This window comes from Hyperolius riggenbachi, chromosome 3 (genome assembly GCF_040937935.1).
Source record: "Hyperolius riggenbachi isolate aHypRig1 chromosome 3, aHypRig1.pri, whole genome shotgun sequence".
Lineage (NCBI taxonomy): Eukaryota > Metazoa > Chordata > Amphibia > Anura > Hyperoliidae > Hyperolius > Hyperolius riggenbachi.
The window spans coordinates 350994129-351013086 of NC_090648.1; the positions used below are offsets into that span (position 1 = coordinate 350994129).

Consider the following 18958-nt stretch of genomic DNA (forward strand, 5'->3'; position numbering starts at 1 on the left):
GAAGTAACTGGTTACCAACTGGTTATTCACTTCTGCACAGTGCTGATGTTTATTTGACCTAGGTGTGTTCAGTATGCATTATTTCTTAAGTAAGTTGTGCTTTTAATGGTACTTGAACCAGTGACATGAGCTAAACATGGGTACATAAAGTAATAACCTTACTAAGAAATTGTTTGACGTCCCCTTCTGTTGTCCTGTTTATTTTCAGTTCAGGTTTCTCTTATAAGCAACCCAAACGTGGTGGCTGCATCTATATTTCATTTTAAACAATGCCTGGTAGTTCTTCTGATCTTTTTGGCTGCAATAGTGCCTGAATTATACACCTGAAATAAGCATGTGGCGAATCGGGTCAGACTTAGGTCACAGCACTCGATCTGCATACGCATTCAGTGTCTGTGGCTTAAAGTATTAGAGGCAGAGGATCATGCAGGACAGCCAAAGAATTTGCATTATTAGCTGGCTGAGGGGAGTCTGGAGGCTCGGTAAACGTACATCTGGCACAAACTGGTAATCTCCCCCCTTATCTTACTCTATACGTTTTGATTCTTGGCAGCCACTGTGCATTAGATCGATTTTGGTCCAGCTTGGTTATCATTGAGAGCATTGTCTGTTATTTTACACTGCCCATTGCACCTCACTTTGCATGTGGTTGCCACATATGCTTTTGGATACAATTGCAATAGTGCACGCAGCACCTCATTTGATGTTGCAGTTTTACATAATACTGCATACTGGTGTCTGCCTTGCTTTACCCTGTTTACAGCACATTGCACTTTGTGTCATATGCATAGGTTTTATTATTATTTATTTATTTATAAAGCGCCAACATATTCCGTGGCACTGTACAATGTAAGAAAACAAACAAGGGATACATAATGATACAGACAATGATATACATGAAATATGAACACTGATACAGCACTGCTGATTACAATTTGATTTAACATGATGACTAAAATGTATAAATGTCTAAGTGTGCAAGCAATTAAATTAATAACAGTCCATGACACAAAAGGGTGAGAGCCCTGCCCTTGCGAGCTTACAATCTAAAGGAATGGGGTGGAAACGAGGTGGGGATGTATACAGTATATGTACAGGCAGTGCGCAATTAGGTTATTTAGTGGGTGCATGGCCTAAGCTAGAGAATATGCTTGTCGGAAAAGGTGGGTTTTGAGGGAGCGTTTAAAGATTTCAAAGGTGGGAGAGTGGAGGATGTGTTGTGGAAGGGCATTCCAGAGGAGGGGTGAGGCACGTTTGCAACAAATGTTGTTAAATGTAATTATTGCGAAAGTGCACGCAGCATTTTACCATCATTGCATTTTCGTGGTTTATATTGTCTGTATCCCGTTGCCCCCCCCCCCCTCTTTTGTTTTTTAATTGTGATTTTGGCCAATCTACCTTTATACATTACAGTGCGGTAAGTGTTTGCGTTGATATGCAAAAAATTACTGGCTTGGTGCTCTTAAAGGTTAATCTCATTTAATTGGTTCACAATATGTTTCTCCGCCTGAGCACATAAGTTTAATTCAGACTATAATAAATCTTAAGTGGTGCTGCTCCAATTGAGTTTCTTGACCTCGGGAAAGTGGTCACAAACTGACACACTTTTTTTGTTGTTTGTGAAAATGACTTTTATATTACTGTAATCTTGTTTCATACTCTCAGGGACAGAATTAACCTTCAACTACAACTTGGAGTGTCTGGGAAATGGGAAGACCGTGTGTAAATGTGGTGCACCAAACTGCAGCGGTTTCTTGGGCGTTAGACCTAAGGTTTGTTTTTTTTCAACACAGAAGTGGAAAATGTTAAAATGACAGTTTACCATCCTAGATGATTTTGTGTGTGTATAACAACCTATAACACAACCTATATAGAAATCATATTTAAAGTATACTTATTGAGAAAGAACCCCATAGGAGAAATTTAATACCACAGCTGTGACATACTCAGCATTAAATGCTTATCCTAAATTCGCTCTGACAAAATGTAACTTTTACTCTTCAATAATCTTGACACTAAATTTAAAGTCTAAAGCTGTATAGACAGAATAAAAAGCTTGGCCTAGGCAGACATTTGTGGCCACTTTGGCCAATAGTTGAGCTTGTCTACAGTTGTCTCCTAAGCTTATTTAAAGGACACCTGACCTAGGAGGGATATGGAGGCTGCCATAGTCAGTTCCTTTTAATTAATACCAGTTGCCTGGCAGTCTTTCTGATCTCTTTGGCTGCAGTAGTGTCTGATTCAAACACCTAAAACAAGCATGCAGCTAATCCAGTCAGACCTCAATCAGAAACGTCTGATCTGCATGGTTGTTTAGGGTCTATGGCTAAAAGTATTGATGCAGAGGATTAGCAGGACAGCCAGGTAATCTGCATTGTTAAAAGGAAATAAATGTCAGTCTCAATAACCTTCTCATTTCAGGTGTGCTTTAAACATCACTGTAAATTGCCCCAAAATGAATGGTGTTCCCATCCCAGTTTCATGTCATATGTTTCTAGTTGTTGACCAAGAACTAACTGGCTTGCTCCTCTTCTTCTGTAATCAGAACCAGCCAGTGTCAGAAGACCGAGCAAGGAGGAAGTATGTGAAACGCACGAAGCACGAGGTGATTAAGGAACATGAAGAAGAATGTTTCAGTTGTGGAGATGGAGGACAGCTTGTTTCATGCAAGAGACCTGGCTGCCCTAAAGTTTACCATGCTGACTGCTTAAGTTTAACACGTAGACCTGCAGGTAAGTAATCATTACTAAGTTATATTGATTGCATAACATAAATGTAGGGATTCCACTTACTCATTATTATTCTCTTTCACAGTGGTTTACAGAGTACATAGTCCTGTCACTAACTGTCCCTCAAATGAGCTCACACCTTAATCCCTACTATAGTCCTAGTTTCATTTCCCTATCTGAGTCTAAGGCCACATACAGACATCAGACCATAGTCTTTGGAAAATGAAAGATCACAGACCAATCTTACCACCCTTCCTGTAGTATAAGAGCCATACTCTACACAGTCTTTTCTATGGAGCTGAACTCCACATCAGGAAAAAATCTTTGCAAGATGCTGCACACACAGATGCTGTACAGACACAAAAGATCAGTCTGCAAAAGATCTGTTCCTGCCAAAAATCCATTCCTGCAAATTGCAATGATAGTCTATGAGATCTGCAGATCATCATACACACATGATTTAACTGACATTCATCTGCAGATCAGATCCACCAGGATGGATTTTCAGATTTGCAGATGAATGTCAGTTAAATCATGTGTGTATGATGATCTGCAGATCTCATAGACTATCATTGCAATTTGCAGGAATGGATTTTTGGCAGGAACAGATCTTTTGCAGATACTGATCTTTTGTGTCTGTACAGCATCTGTGTGTGCAGCATCTTGCCAAGATTTTTTCCTGATGTGGAGTTCAGCTCCATAGAAAAGACTGTGTAGAGTATGGCTCTTATACTACAGGAAGGGTGGTAAGATTGGTCTGTGATCTTTCATTTTCCAAAGACTATGGTCTGATGTCTGTATGTGGCCTAAGGCAAACTTGTAAGGGAACCAATAAACTTATCAGTGCAATTGGTGGTATGTGGGGTGTGGTATTTGTGGTATGCAAGCATGGGGAGAACATACACTCTCCATGCAGATAGTTCCCTGGCACGGTTTGGAATCTGGGGTTTTAGTTCTGCAAGGCGGGAGGGCTGCCTCTGTGCCACCCATATCATACCATTGGTAAGAGACAATGAAACAAAAGTCCAGATAGAATACTTTTATGACTATGCAGTTATTAGTAAGACCAAATTCATACATTAGTTATGATAAAGAATTGGTTATTAAAATATTTATATGCAACATTATTGTAAAAGGAAGAGGGTTTTATGTATTTTGTTTTTGTATCCATCCTAAAAGTAAACAGTCATCGTGTTAGAGAATAAACATTAGTGCCCTAGTTAGGAGCAGAAGGTAGTATCACAGTGACCTGCAATAGGATCTTAGGGATTGTCTCCTAATGCGGGGCATACACGGCGCGATAGTTGTTATCAATTGAGCTGCTGATGGCTCGATTGATCATATTCAACCTGTCCAATCACCGCGGCAGATCATCTCCGCGCTCGATCCCCGCATGCGGACAATGGAAGAAACAAGCGGCTGATAAGGAACTGCCCGCGGGGACGAGCGGGAATCGAGCCAACGGCTCGAATCTGGCGCAGAATTGCACCGTGTATGCCCAGCATTAAGCAGCAACTGTTCCCCTGTCTCCACAGAGGCAACATCCATGGGAACGGGTTTGAATAGTGTCTACAGGCAGTGCGTAGCAGTTTCATTTTGCATATTCTTACTTGGCTTTACACAGGGAGCAAGTGTAGTGTTTGGCTATCACAGGGGCTGCAGCTATGCAAAATTGACTCTCAAAGGCTTCAGATGTGGTAGTAAAGACAAACACACAAACCATTTGGTAGTGGTAGAGGACGGGAACAACTGAAATAAGGCATGAAGAAAGGAAAAAAAATCACTTAGACAAAAGTATCATGTCTGAGGAGCTGCATGGGTGGTTTGAAGCAGAGCTAAATACCCTGGGACTACTGTGTGCTGGAGTATAGCTAAAGGAGGGTGCAGGTAAGCCTGACTATGCTAATCAGAATGGATTAAAATCTGTTCATGGGGAAAGGGTTTATCGGTGTGCCTCAAAAGCCGAATTTAAAGAGTTCAGAGATGGCGATATTGCCATGTTCAGGAGAGAACTTCTGAGTAGGCAGCTGAGTGAGTGGAAAAGAGAAAATGGGTACAAGAGGGTCAAAAAACTAGTCTTATACAGAACCACCCTGCCCTCATTTGTTGTTCAACTGCTGGGCATACTCTGATTAGGTGAATCTTTGGAGTCCAGATGGCAGACCGGAAAGGATTAGCACAAACCTGCATGTAAAACTCCTCTTTTCACCATCACCTTAGAGTACAACTAGTAAAACCAAATGAGACAAAATCCTATTGCGACTGGTGCTCTGGCACTGCACACCCCACCCCCAGTGTCACCAACACAAGCTGCTCACCCTTTCCTCTGCTTTCTAAATCATAGGGACTGATGACCTCTGACTTGCTGGGGGAAGTGTAGTTTCTGGAGTCCTGCAGAATTTAGTGCTAAACGGCTAAGCCAGGTATACAGGTTTTAGCCCCTACTCTTCACCATGCATAAACTTTTAACAATAGCAGAGAAGGATCAAAAAATAATACATGTAAATTAAAATGGCTCTGTACAATGTTCTGTGAAATTTGGAGGTTAGTGCCTGAGGTGGGTTTGTTGTAGCCTAGAGGCTGAGCTTTTATCTACTTGGTGTCCTGACTCCTAAAGGGTTGCAAAAAACCTCCTTCCCTTTGCAGAGCACCTCCTTGAGCATGTGGTGGGGTAAATTTTATGTCCATAACATTCATTCAGGAGGTTCATCTACACTTAGGCCCATATGCAATTAATTTTTTCACCTGAGTTATCTCCTAGGAGATAATTTTCATCTTCCTTGTAAACTAAATTTTCAGCATTTTACAACTGAAAAAGTACTCAAAAGTTGGTGAAAAAGTACTAACACATTTATTTTGAGTATTTTCTTGCTTGCTGGCGACTTAAAAGGCATTTTATGACAAGTTGTAAAAATATCACCTAGGTGAAAAGTCAGGAGAAAAATTGAATTGCATATGGCCCTTAGTCTGAGACGTGATGTAGGCCTTAGGTGGATGAATATGAGAGCACTGTTCAATAATATGGGGACCCCACAACATCTGTCCCCATCAGGGCAATTGGTAGTATGTGGTAAATTTTGATCCCATACAAATGTATAATGTTTAGTAATAAAACTTTTATTTGAAATAAAAACGTGGTATTGAAAAGAATTTAAAGAGATTCCCTTTCCTTCTCTCTCTCTTTTTTTTTTTTTTTTTTTTTTTTTTTTACCTGCTTTTGCCTTTTTTCACATTTGTATACTTCTTTCTTCTGTAAACTATTTTATTCACACCTGTATGCTTCTGTCTTCTTATGTCCTCTTCTGGATTTTCCTATCCTCCTCCAGCATTTTCATATGTTTACTTCAGTCATCTTCTTTTGTTCCTCTTTTATCTCGCTTGGAGAACACCGCCTGTCCCTGCCACAATACTGATCTGGAGCCTGTTTAGCAGTTGTGAGGACTTATGGAATTTCAGCTGCAGACAAGCCTGCTCCCAGCAGAATTAACCACTGAGCATTCCTATTGGTCCATTAAATATTAAGCATCAAATTCATATACTGCATTTCCAGACAGTACCTTATTTAAATTTGCATGTCAGATTCCTATAGATCCACCCAATGGACCAATAGGGTTCCTCAGAACTACTGATCAGTATTGCATTGGGGACAGACAGCGGTATCCTTGGAAGATAGTAGAAGGCCAATTGACTAAGGATCAGTTCACATTACAACCAAAATGGATGTTCTTTGCCGGATCACAATGGATCGCAAAAACTGCGTGTCAATGGGTCCTTTTTTATTAATAGGATTGGTTCACATAAGTCAGTCAGCCATGCAGGCATTACAGTAACTGGACTGCACAAATCTGAACAGAATGATTTTTACAAGCAGCGGTTGCGTTTCCAACAGAAGACTATGGTGGAAACGCATCTTCTCTAAACTCCAACAACTCAAGTCACCATTGTAGTGGACACTGTACTGTTTGCTCAATTTGGCTGTTGGTGATCCTGCTTAATGTGAACGAGCCTAAAAGAACAGAAGAGCAAAGAATGTAGTATGCAAATGAAAATGCTAGGAGACATACTGTATATGTACACAAGATGTCAAAAGATAGAAATATACATGTGAAGAAAGTTGCACACATTTTTTAATTATTTTTAGTAAAATGTTTTTTATTTCAAATAGTTGAACAATTTACCATTTATTATAAATTGTTAGGGAGTCAAATAGCCCCCTTTACCCTTTAATCCGGAAAGGGTGGATATCTGTTATTTGTTGTTGCTAGAATTTGTTGTTACTGGACTTATGTATACACGCATTCTCAGCTTCTGATATCTCATTTTAGGCAAATGGGAATGTCCGTGGCATCAGTGTGACGTCTGTAGCAAAGAGGCAGCTTCCTTCTGCGAGATGTGCCCCAGCTCCTTTTGCAAACTTCACAGAGAGGGCATGCTCTTCATCTCCAAATTTGATGGCCGATTATCCTGCACTGATCATGATCCATGTGGACCTCATCCTTTGGAACCAGGAGAAATTCGTGAACCTGATTCTTCATCAAGTACCAAGAGTGGTACCCTGAAAACACCACCTGCCACAAAAGAGGTAGTTGACAGTGCCAAGGAGAAAATCCCCACATCAGGTGATAAGAAAAGCACATTGACAAAGGTGTTGCTGAGTCCCACTTTGACTGGTACTCAAGAACGTGTATTACTGGCTCTTGGGGAAAACGCAAAGCCTACTGGGAAAGTTTTGGTTGGATGTACTGATGGCGTTTCTTTGTCTGCTGGCAAAATACTTTTGACCTCTGCTGGCCAGAAGTCTTCCACTGGCAGAAAGTTGATTTTGGCCTCTTCTTCGCAGAAGTCATTGCCTGCTGGTAAAGTTCTCTTTGCATCTTTAGGGAAAAAGTCTTTATCTACGGGGAAGGTGTTGTTGGCTTCTATTGGAAAAAATAGCTTATCTACTGGGAAAGTTCTGCTATCCCCTGTTGGGAAGAACTCTTCTCAGATTGGTAGAGTGCTGTTATCACCTTCTGGGAAGCATGCAGGGAAAATTTTGTTAGCATCACCTGGAAAGCATCCAACAGAGGCTGGGAAGCTTGTCTTGACTGCTGCTGTAAAAAGCCACGCTGTTGCTGAAAATCCTGTTCCAGCTGGCCAATCAGGTGATGCTGAAGAAAGCCAACATGAGCTACAGACTAACAGTGCTTCTCAGCGCTCTAGTAGAAAAACACCAGTGAACACCTCTGTAGATAAACGTGTTTCTCTTTCACGAAAAAAAATTACTCCAGTCACCCCTAAACGAGAGCCTAAAGATTCCTGCCAAAAAGTGAGCACTGATTTAAACCAAGAGATGGCTGTAAGTGTTCATTGTAATGACTCAGTAGGTAAAGAGCAAGCTAAGACCTCTTCCTGGAAATCGCCCTGCCATACATCTCAAGGGAAGCCAAGCAACCTTCAAAAAAACTTATCTAGGGCAGCAAAATCTGAGAAATTACAAAGCCCACCACAGTTAGGAAAATCAACACAAAGGTCCTCTAATACTTCAAAAGACCAAACCAAGATCTTCAAAAAGGGGCTTCAAAGTATATCTTGCGAAAATGTCATAACGATATCTGACGACGAGACAGAAAATAAATCGATGCCATCTGTAGACTGTGTTAAAGAAACCTCTCTTTGTGCTCTGAAGGCAGTGGGTGCTTCTGTCAAGCAGGGCCTTGCAGCTGAGTGCCAGCCACAAACCTCCCCAAGCCCTTCTTAGGGTCTTGCTGTGCTCTGCACTAGAAAACAACTGAAATGTACAGATGGAAGCGGAAATTGAACTTGTGCCTAATTGTGCATTTTTAAGTGCATAGCTTTGTGTGGACTCAGTTGCCATTGCCTGTACAGCCAGTTTTCGTGATCACATTGCAGACACACCCTGCAGACTGTTACATTTCAATTTGCTTTTAGACAACCATGCCTTTTGTGGTTTGAGATTCAGGAGTCACTTCATCGCCTGTGAACTGCTCAAGGCTTGCCCCTGATTAGTGAACTAATGCAATCATGAAAAGACCAGCACAGTTTGTGGTTATTTGGAGGAGGCCGTGGCCTATTAATAGAAAATATAAGCAATAAGGCACTTCTTCCGGCAATGTTTTAATTCTACCAACAATATTCCGAAGCTGGACATCAGAGTAATAGAGAGGTGCCTTATTACAATGATCTGTAGTATTTTGATCTGAGGATATCAGGAAACATTGCTAATGGACCTCAGTCTGGATGTGTGCTCCTTAGGTGAGGACTCCATTGTTGCTGGGTGGGATTGGCCTCCTCTTGATCAGTCGCTGCATGCTTGTTTTCCCTGCTGCAAACATCCTGTTTTAGAAATGCATACTCTACTGTTATATGCCACTGGACATTTAATGTCGGTGTATTTGAAGGATGCTGCTGAAGTATTAAGCTTTAACACTGATCTTTTTATAAAATCAGGCAAAGGATAAAATTGCAAGAGATGCACTTCAAAAATAATATTCAATAAATAGCTGAATAGACATAAGAGTCCACATAATCTTTTAATAACTAGGCCTACCTAAAACTCCTACTACAGTTACAAGTGAATGTTAGTGGGTTGAATCTCTAATAGCTTCTCCAGCACCTTAGTTGGGATCTCACCACTGCAGCATTGTCCCATCTGCAGCCATAACCAAGTCTAGCAGATGTCTCACATCTTTCTGCAACAGAACATAAAGAATGTCAGTCCTCATATTGTAAGGCATGTAGGAAGAGTCTGATTGATTGTCTTCAATTCTCTAAGCAAATAGTGCCACCCCTCCCCCAGTAATTGGATTGGTTGCTAGAAGAGGAGTTGAAAACACTTTACAAAGTCAAACAGTTTTATACATGGAGCCTGTAATATCTGCAGTCTATGGGAGGAGCCTGGCTTGTAATATCTGCAGTATGGGAGGAGCCTGGCCTATAATATCTAGTTTATGGGTGGAGCCTAGCCTGTAATATCTGCAGTCTGTGGGAGGAGCCTGGAGGTTGAGTGTAGAGGTCTCCCTATTTATTGGAGCAATATAAAGAGCTGTTAGATTGTTTGGGGTAGATTTGTCTTGAAATGACATTCTTCAAGCTTACAGGAGTTCTTGATTGGAAAGGTACTCTATTCAGTATTGTTGCAGGTCAAGCATTGCAGCTACATTTTAACTTGAATTTTTTTTTAATTTTTTTGAGGTAAGCATTCACTTGTGCTGTGTGATGTCTTTTCTCTACTATGACAACTAAGTCCAGTATATACATTGTGACAGATTTTATATATTAGGCCTATATGGCTTGTGTAAAGGATTGCTAAGGAAGTGGTCTAGGTCTAGTTTGGTGGAGAGAAAAACTGCTCACCAGTCTGTCATCAGGCATTTCTTAGCAGTAGGCAGTGAATGGGCCTCCAGTTTGGAGCACACATCATGCTATTTTAATCCTCCTCTCTGCACATTAAACTCACATCTGCCTTTGCTGACCCTGCGCAATGTTAAGCTGGGATTCATGGTGCTATTGGCAGCTGTGCTTAGTGTTTTACTGTATTCTGTTTTTAACTTTCTTGCGTGAATCATGGTGTTGGTGTCTGTACCAGTGCCTCTATGAAGCAGAGTCTTCACTTTGGTTTAGTTTTTTGTTCTACCTTTTTAGTTCTGTGAACTTTTTATATCTTCGTTTAGTAAAATGGGTCAGAGTACAATAGGACCTCCCCCTTCCCCCAAGCAATGTTGTTGGGTTTTGTTTTTATCAGTACTTTAGACCATCAAGCTTTTAAACCCTTTTTAAATGCACAAATTTCTGTTTTTGTTTTGTTTTTTATTCTATTATTTACATTTAGTTGCATTGCTCACAAAATGCTGCATTTTATTTCCACCAGTTTACATGTTCACCTCTGGTCCCAGCAAAGCTTTTGGATAAGCTGTAACCACTGTTCGGTCATATAAGGTGGTATTGGGTTTCATTTGTCCATTCTGTGTGTTTTGCTGTACGTAGCTAATATCTTGTCTGTGTGTTAGCCTGAGATCATGTTAATGGATTGAGACTTGGGTCTTGTCAAGTGATTCAGAAATCTGGTGTGAAATCATTACTTCTGTGAAGTCAGCTTGAAGTTTTAAGAAACCTGTCTTTGTAGCTATGCTTGATGCAACTTCTAGTTCACAAATCATTCAATAAAAATTGCAGCCTTGCAAGATCCCTTACAATAAGTTGGTTCCATTTATGAATAGGAGTATGCATAGGTTTTTTTTTTTTTTTTAACATAATGTACTTTTACTTGGTGACCAGTCCAGCAGCTGTAAAGAAAAAGTGCCATACATCCAGGCACAGAAGACATTCCAAAGTCTGATCCATCTGGTTACTACTTCATGTATTGCAGCATACCGTGTTGGGCTTGGTTAATGGACACTTGCTTGGATATGACTGAACTCTTGAACAGTTTCAGCGTACCACCAGGCCCTTCACTCCACACTTGCTTCACTGGTGCTACCCATCTGTAGAAGAAAGAAATCCTTCAAAGACATTTGGCTCGATCATGAACATGGATACTGAGAACAGCTAATGAGCTCAAATTCTGTTGATTGCTGGGATAGTGGCATGTATGACACGAAAAAGGTTTTCTCACGTTTTATTTTTTAAATTGATTTCTTGTTTCTTTGTAACTAGGTTCCTGCATTTCCTGTCACTAGTGAAAGGGTGCTGATTCCCTTTCTCTGAAATGTACTGTAATTCTTTGTAAATAGAAGAAAAAACACAATACTGTAAAGTTTAAATTTACTCCTGCCTCCGGACTGTATTGTTTTGCATATTATTGTATGGGTCAGTTAAAGAATTAGGATTATTGTGGCTGTAGGTCAAGGGTGGACAGATTGATGAAACATTTGGGAGCCAGTCTGTCTAGTCCAGGAGACAAAGTTTAGGGGCTTAGGTCCTTTAAGTTTTTTTTCCAGAGTAGTCAAAGGACTTCCGAAGCAAGAAATGAAATCTAGTTTTACTTGTGGCTTCTCTCAGCCCCTAGAAGTAATTTGGGTCCCTCGCTCAGCTCTTCTCTGGAATCCTGCTGGAAGCCTCTTAGGATCGCTGACCCCTATGGGTCAGTGTCCTCTGCACAGGCCAGCCAACCTCATCAGAAGCACGCTCCTGGTGAAATGGGTGTGTTCTCGCGCAGGGACGGGCACAAGCTTGTGCATGTGCAGAAGACGCCAAAGAGGCTGCCAGCAGGACCCCGGAGACTACCGGAGATGCGGTGAGGGACCCAAATGACTTCTAGGGGCTGGAAGAAGCCCCAGGTAAGTAAAATTAGATTTCATTTCTCACCTCTGAAGTACTTTAAAGTACACCTAAAGTGAGCAGGATATGAAGGCTGACATGTTTCCTTTGAAAAAAAAAAAATACTATTTTTTGGCAGTTCTGTTGATCCTCTCCTGATTCTTTTAGCCATAGACCCTGCACAAGCATATGCAGGTCAGATGTTTGACTGAAGTCTGACTGTATTAATTGCATACTAATTTCATGTGTGATTCAGTCACTACTGCAGCTGAAGATCAGCTGGACTGCCAGGTAACTGGTTTTTTTTAAAAGGAAATAAACATGGCAGCCTTCATATCCTTCTCACTTCAGGTACCCTTTAAAAAAATCCCAAAATATGTTGAACATAAGCTTCCTTTGTAGTTTATTAAACCATAACCTAATTTCAAATGTATCGCCTCGCAGATGCCTAATGTAAAAAAAAAAAAACTCTGAAAGTGTTGGGATGTTATAGATAAACAAAGACTCAACAAAATCAGAGATCTTTGCCGCACTCCTGGTTAAATTTCAGGTGCAGTGGTCTGTCTGAGTACCTACAGGTATTGGTGGTTCCAAATTTCCAAACAGTGGGAAAGACCAGCACTCACTTCTACAGTTGTACTCTGAAACATTCTTCATTTCATTCAGAAATGTTTATAATGCCCAAATTTGGTGACAAATGATGTCTGCTGGAGATGCCTTCAAAGTCATAGTCTATTATGCATATCAATATACACACAATCTTCAAAAATCCAGCAGGAACATGGAACAGGACGACACATAAGTTAGCAGCAGCTTCACAAAGCCATAATAAAGTACATGTGCTGCTAAGGTGACTTTAGATCTTTCTTTTGTGTTGTGTACCTGCTGGATTTTTTGGGGTCTAATGAAAACCAGTGCAAGGAGAGATGGATTAAAACAAATGCAAATTTCGAATAGTTGCTGGAAGCAACCAATCCGAATCCTTCCTGGTTCACTTTTATGGCTATAGGTATTGGGTGCCTGTGGAGAGTGTTGCAGACTCACCTGTAATGCTGGTGTGACTCCTGGCCTCTGTCTGCAGTGGCAATACAAAAAGACACTGGACACAAATGCATGTAGTGATGTCAGTACATGCAATGGTGGCTTGTGAAAGTAATTCAAAAAGATGTTTAATAAAGGAGGATAGGACTGGAGGAGTTTCCCGTATGACAGATGAGAATGCAACCCACAGTCAAAGGGGGGGGAAGAGGAAGTACTGAAATTGTCCTAGTACAGCTGCTAATTGTTGCTGTAGTCCACCATTTTCAGTATATATGATAATGTCCCTCCACTACCCTGCTGTCTTTTTGGATTAAAACAAAAATAGTTTAAGAATCTGTTGGATGCTACTAAAAAAAAAAAACCAGACTGAAGCTAAACTGAATTCTATGTTATCATGTCAAATGGACATATGTGGAGGATCTTTGAAGGATAGTGTTATACACCATCAGGTAAAGTCTTGAACAGCTGACCTGAGGTAAAGGACCAATGGCAAGTGCAAAGGTAGGTACTGATTTAAAGGCACAGAGCAAAAAACAAAACCTTTTGTGATGACATGAGGAAGCAGGAGTCATTGGCCTGGATTTCACTAAGACCTATTTGGTAAAAAAATTTCATGTGAAGTAAATTACTTCATGCAGAAAAAAAAAAACTGTGTGTTTTATTGCATTGCTCACTAAGATTTCACACATGCGGTAGCAGTTTGTTCATTTACCCCCAAAAATGGCTTCAATTCATTTAAGGCTTGTTCAGTAATTGTAGAAACTGTGTTCTGCTACAGTGATATTCTTCCACGTCTGTGCTGGTACAGTGAATAACAGTATGAGGCATCCCCCCCTTTTTATTCCCTCTGAATCTACGTTTCAATAAACATAAGATACCCCATGTTTGGATGATTTCACCAGTTTCTCCTCAGTAGCTTGAGGCAGGAATCCAAAGGGCTGCAGGTAAACCCAATTCTGTGTCAGCTCTCTTCTCTGCTGCCTGAGGGATAGAAACTTGTGCTGCCCAGCAGTATATCTGCACCAGTGGAGGAAGTAGCAGGACTGAGTGCCTGCTCCTATTGGCTGGCTCCTTTCTAATATTTTAGTGAATGCTTATTGTTGGTTAAAGGGAAGGTTCAAGCAAAATAAAAAAATGAGTTTTACTTACCTGGAGCTTCTACCAGCCCCATACAGCCATCCTGTGCCCTTGTAGTCACTCACTGCTGCTCCAGTCCCCCGCTGGCAGCTTGCCGTCCTCGGAGGTCGGCGGGACGCATTGCGTACATTTTTACGCATTCCCGCTAGTGCAGGAACATTAACATACATTTTTACGCGTTACTGGTTTAATGCGTAAATTTTTACGCATTGAACCAGTAATGTGTAAAAATGTATGTTAATGTTCCTGCACTAGCGGGAATGCGTAAAAATGTACGCAATGCGTTCGGCCGACCTCCGAGGTCGGAAAGCTGCCAGCGGGGGACTAGAGCAGCAGTGAGTGACTACGAGGGCACAGGATGGCTGCATGGAGCTGGTAGAAGCCCCAGGTAAGTGAAACTCAATTTTTTATTATGCTTGGACATTCCCTTTAAAGACAGCTGCAGGCTGGGAGATAAATACTTCACAATTTATTTTACTGAATGCGCTAATTTTTTTGAATCTACAATTCATTACATTTGAGGTATTTTCTGCACAAGTCAGTAATTTACCTCGCTGGTTGTTAATTTAAGCTTGCCATACAGCAGGGGTGCCCATCGAGTAGATCACAAAGGACTTCATGGTATATCCTGACCCCCACTACATTTTCCATTCTGTATATAAAACTTTGCTCCTAAAATTGTACATGGGTAGATCATTTTGACTTTCTACAGTAGCTTATGAGCTGAAAAGTGTGGGCACCTCTGCCATACAGTAACAGCCTTAAGTGAATACAAATTTGATAAAATGTTTAGTAAAAATCAGTTTTCTTCAATACTGAATGTGGTACTGCATAATGAATTGGGTATATTACCAGGAAGATAAAGGGAAGGAGTTTGGGGTATATATATATATATATATATATATATTCAGCCACTGCACCCATATTACCTATCTAGGTTCTATAGCCGTGCACTGTGAAAAGCTTTCAATTAAAACACATAATATGAACTGACATGGATATAGGGCTGCACATCAATTGTCTGTTTAGTTATAACTGGCAGTGACAGATTCAGTGTGAATGGACCCTTTGGGCCGAAGGCCTCATTCATAGGGATGATCAGATATGCAAATTCTTCCAAGTTGATGCAAATATATGCAGCTAAAAATATGCATGATTTTGGAAGTATTTGCATCTTATTGATCATTCCTACTCATTCACACTCAGTGTGCTTCTGTCTGCTTTTTATGAGCACATCAATGTTACAGATTGATATGCATTGCTGAAAAGCACACTAGTATGAACAAGGCCTTAAAGGAATACTATCATACTTCAATTTCTGGCAATAGCATAAATCAAAATTCCATCAACAGTCTGAACAAACACAGCATATCTTTTTGCTGTGCAGTGTTTTTTTTAATTGATTTTATCTTAGACTGCATCCCCTGAGAAACTGACGGGGAATGGGGCAGCTTATTATGTGAGGGGATTCCTATATTACAGTGTAGCAGTGGATTTCAGCTTTCCCCACATCATAGCGCATTATTCAGCGCGTGACCCGCCGAAGTAGCCTGCTATGAGGAGCGAGAGACAACCGCTCTTGCTCCTACTCTGTCCAGCCAATCCACTGCATCATCGTTGTTTGCTAGGCAACGGCAAACATTAGCTGGAGGAGGGCGCGTCCTCCTCCAGCCAATGTTTGCCGTTGCCTAGCAAACAACGATGATGCAGCGGCAGCCCGACACACGGAAGTCTCCTGGGGCGGATTGGCTGGGCAGAGTAGGAGCGAGAGCGGTTGTCTCTCGCTCCTCATAGCAGGCTACTTCGACGGGTCACGCGCTGAATAATGCGCTATGATGTAGGGAAAGCTGAAATCCACTGCTACACTGTAATATAGGAATCCCTTCTCACATATTGAGCTGCCCCATTCCCCGTCAGTTTCTCAGGGGACGCAGTCTATAAGGTAAAAACAAAAAAGATACTGCACAGCAAAAAGATATGCTGTGTTTGCTCAGACTGTTTAATGGAATTTTGATTTATGCTACTGCCAGAAATTGATAAAGTTTGATAGTATTCCTTTACTGTTTGTTAAATATACTCTAGTGTGTCTGTAGTAAATGCAGCCAATTATAAGTGCCTGGTGCCATCTATAGTCTATTACATTCCTCTGGCACTGTATCCCTCCATGGGTTTTGGTGAAGTCTGCAGTAGTTCTCCAGAGTGTATTACATGTGTAACCCATTACATACCATGGTCAGGCGCACACACAATAAATACATACTTCCTCCTTTATAACAAGTGCTGCCTTAATGGCTACTCTTTTTTTTTTTTTAATATTAGGTGATTAAACATTATAATAAAGAAAAACACTTTGGAAGTAAGCTTGCTATATACACACTTAAAAGGGAAGGTCCAAGCAAAATAAGAGTTTCACTTACCTGGGGCTTCTATCAGCCCCATGCAGCCATCCTGTGCCCTCGTAGTCACTCACTGCTGCTCCAGTCTCCCGCTGGCAGCTTGCCGACCTCGGAGGTCGGCGGGCTGCATTGCGTACATTTTTACGCATTCCCGCTAGTGCAGGAACATTAACACATACATTTTTACGTGTTAGTGATGCAATGCATAAAAATTTACACATTAAACCAGTAACGCGTAAAAATGTATGTGTTAATGTTCCTGCACTAGCGGGAATGCATAAAAATGTACGCAATGCAGCCCGCCGACCTCAGAGGTTGGCAAGCTGCCAGCGGGGGACTGGAGCAGTGAGTGACTACGAGGGCCCAAGATTGCTGCATGGGGCTGGTAGAAGTACCAGGTAAGTGAAACTCTTATTTTGCTTAGACCTTCCCTTTAAATGTATTTATGTAACAAAATGGTGATACTGAAGAATAGAGTTAAAATCTTCATCAATAAATAAATCTGCAATGAACTATTACATTCCTAACAACTTATGCTGGCCATGTACTGATCAATAGGATGATTCATTGACCTGTCGATCCTTAGATTCATTTATTTTGAATTTATTCTATCGACCATGAATTGACTTTTTTGCCCATACTTTCAGGTTGGTTTTTACTTCATTTGATCACCTTTAATTGATTGGGGTCTATTTTCAGACACAAAATAAGCATCCTGATGAATTGAGTAAAAGTCGAGCGAATACATAATAAAAAGCTCTCAATTCTTATTCCATCGATTGAAATAACTAGACATTCTTGATCGATGCATTTTAAGAATTCAAATGAATATTGTCCAAAAAGAATCAATTCTACATCAAAATGACAACTCTTTAATCCATTAGATTAATTTATCTGTCATAATAATCAAGAAAAGGTGATTATAATGGGCTGAAGAGTAAAACAAGGGAAGAAAATGTTACCAATTTATCTAAGCCATTTCTATAAATCTATTGCTAATATCATTCAATTGTAATTTACAGTCACTCATGGATGGTTCTAGCCGCAATAGGGTCCCCCTGATCATACCCCACTCCACCCAGAATCAGCATTAGGTGGCACCTTTGTTCGTCAACCTCCCTGCCCCCCAGATAATATTGGCTGCTCACCTCATTGATCCTCCACGCCAAGGAAATTGTCCCCCAGGGCCCCTGCAGAGTATACACAGTGGAGCAAACCCACCTGCCCAGGCAGAGCTATCCTCCATAAGTCTGTGTGCTTTCATCTTCCTCCTTGCGGGGTGCCTCTTCTCCTTGACCCAGCAGCACGTAAATACAAAAGCAACATACTGTTGAGTCATGGAGAAGAGGTGGGCAGCAGGGATGAAGATGGAAGCACACAGACTGAGTGCCCTCTGCAGTGGCGCCAGTTCAGTCAGGGAGAAACCTGGGGGTCCTGTCAGGTAGCCCTTTGGCAATATATCCGTTTCCCCCTTTGAAAGCACCAGCCCTACTGTCACGGTTTGGTGAATAGGTTATGGCCAGAACCCGAAGTCTGGCCACTTTGGGTTCTGGCCGGTCAAAACTAGAAGTGGCCATGCCCCTGCGGCCAATGTGAGAAATGAAGATTCCCAGCAGCATAAATGAATTAGGTGGCTGTCTCACCGCGGCCAATGTGTGAAATTAAGATTCCCGGTGGCGTAAATGAATGAATTCCCTGGCGGTAATGTGACAGATGAAGCCGGCTCTTCGGCTCTGCCTCCTCCCCCTGCCCCTCCTATGCAGCTGTTGCAGCCGGGGACATGCGTGTCCCCTAGAGTAGTTCGTAGCAGCAGGGAAGCAGAATGGGAAGGCTGCAGACATTGCTTCTGCCAGCCTCCACTCTGCAGAGAAACAAATGGCAGGATTCCCTGCCGCTACGAACAACTCTGGGACACACGCGTGTCCCCAGCTGCCAAAGCTGCATAATAGGAGAGGGAGAGGAGCCAGAGATGACTTCATCTGTCACATTGCCGCCTGGGAATTCATTAATTTTTGCTGCCGGGAATCTTAATTCGGAAACCGCCGCAAATCCGCAGTTTCCCCGCAGGCGAATAGTGCGGGGAAACTCTGCCATAGGGTGCAATGGTGCCAGCCGAATCTCTACCGCTAGCGATTCGGCCAGCTTTTCCATCCGAATCGGTGCGGGAGGCTGCAGAGCCCATAGCATGCATGGCACATGTCTGCTTTTCCCCGCAGACCTGGCTCGCGTCTCGTAGACGCGCGTCGCTCAAGTGGAATCACGCCCTTTCTCTTACCACTGCCAGCTGTTCTGCTGCATCCTCTGTACAGCCCTCGATACGTGTCACATGACATGATGCAGGTCAGGTGACACACTGGAAGCCTATGGAGGATGCTACAGCACAGCCGGCAGCTGTAA

The 18958-nt window shown here is 41.7% G+C and overlaps 1 protein-coding gene across 2 annotated transcripts in view; it reads left to right on the forward strand.

Moving 5' to 3' along the window:
- The window catches only part of NSD1 (nuclear receptor binding SET domain protein 1), a 111928-nt gene extending 100433 nt beyond the window's left edge, over positions 1 to 11495 (forward strand). For both annotated transcript variants that reach the window (XM_068277065.1, XM_068277066.1), the window contains exons 21-23: positions 1666 to 1772; positions 2546 to 2732; positions 7055 to 11495. In XM_068277065.1, coding sequence (XP_068133166.1) covers positions 1666 to 1772; positions 2546 to 2732; positions 7055 to 8469 — 1709 coding nt within the window. In that variant the 3' untranslated portion in view covers positions 8470 to 11495. The remainder of the gene's footprint in view (positions 1 to 1665; positions 1773 to 2545; positions 2733 to 7054) is intronic.
- Positions 11496 to 18958: the final 7463 nt, after the last annotated feature.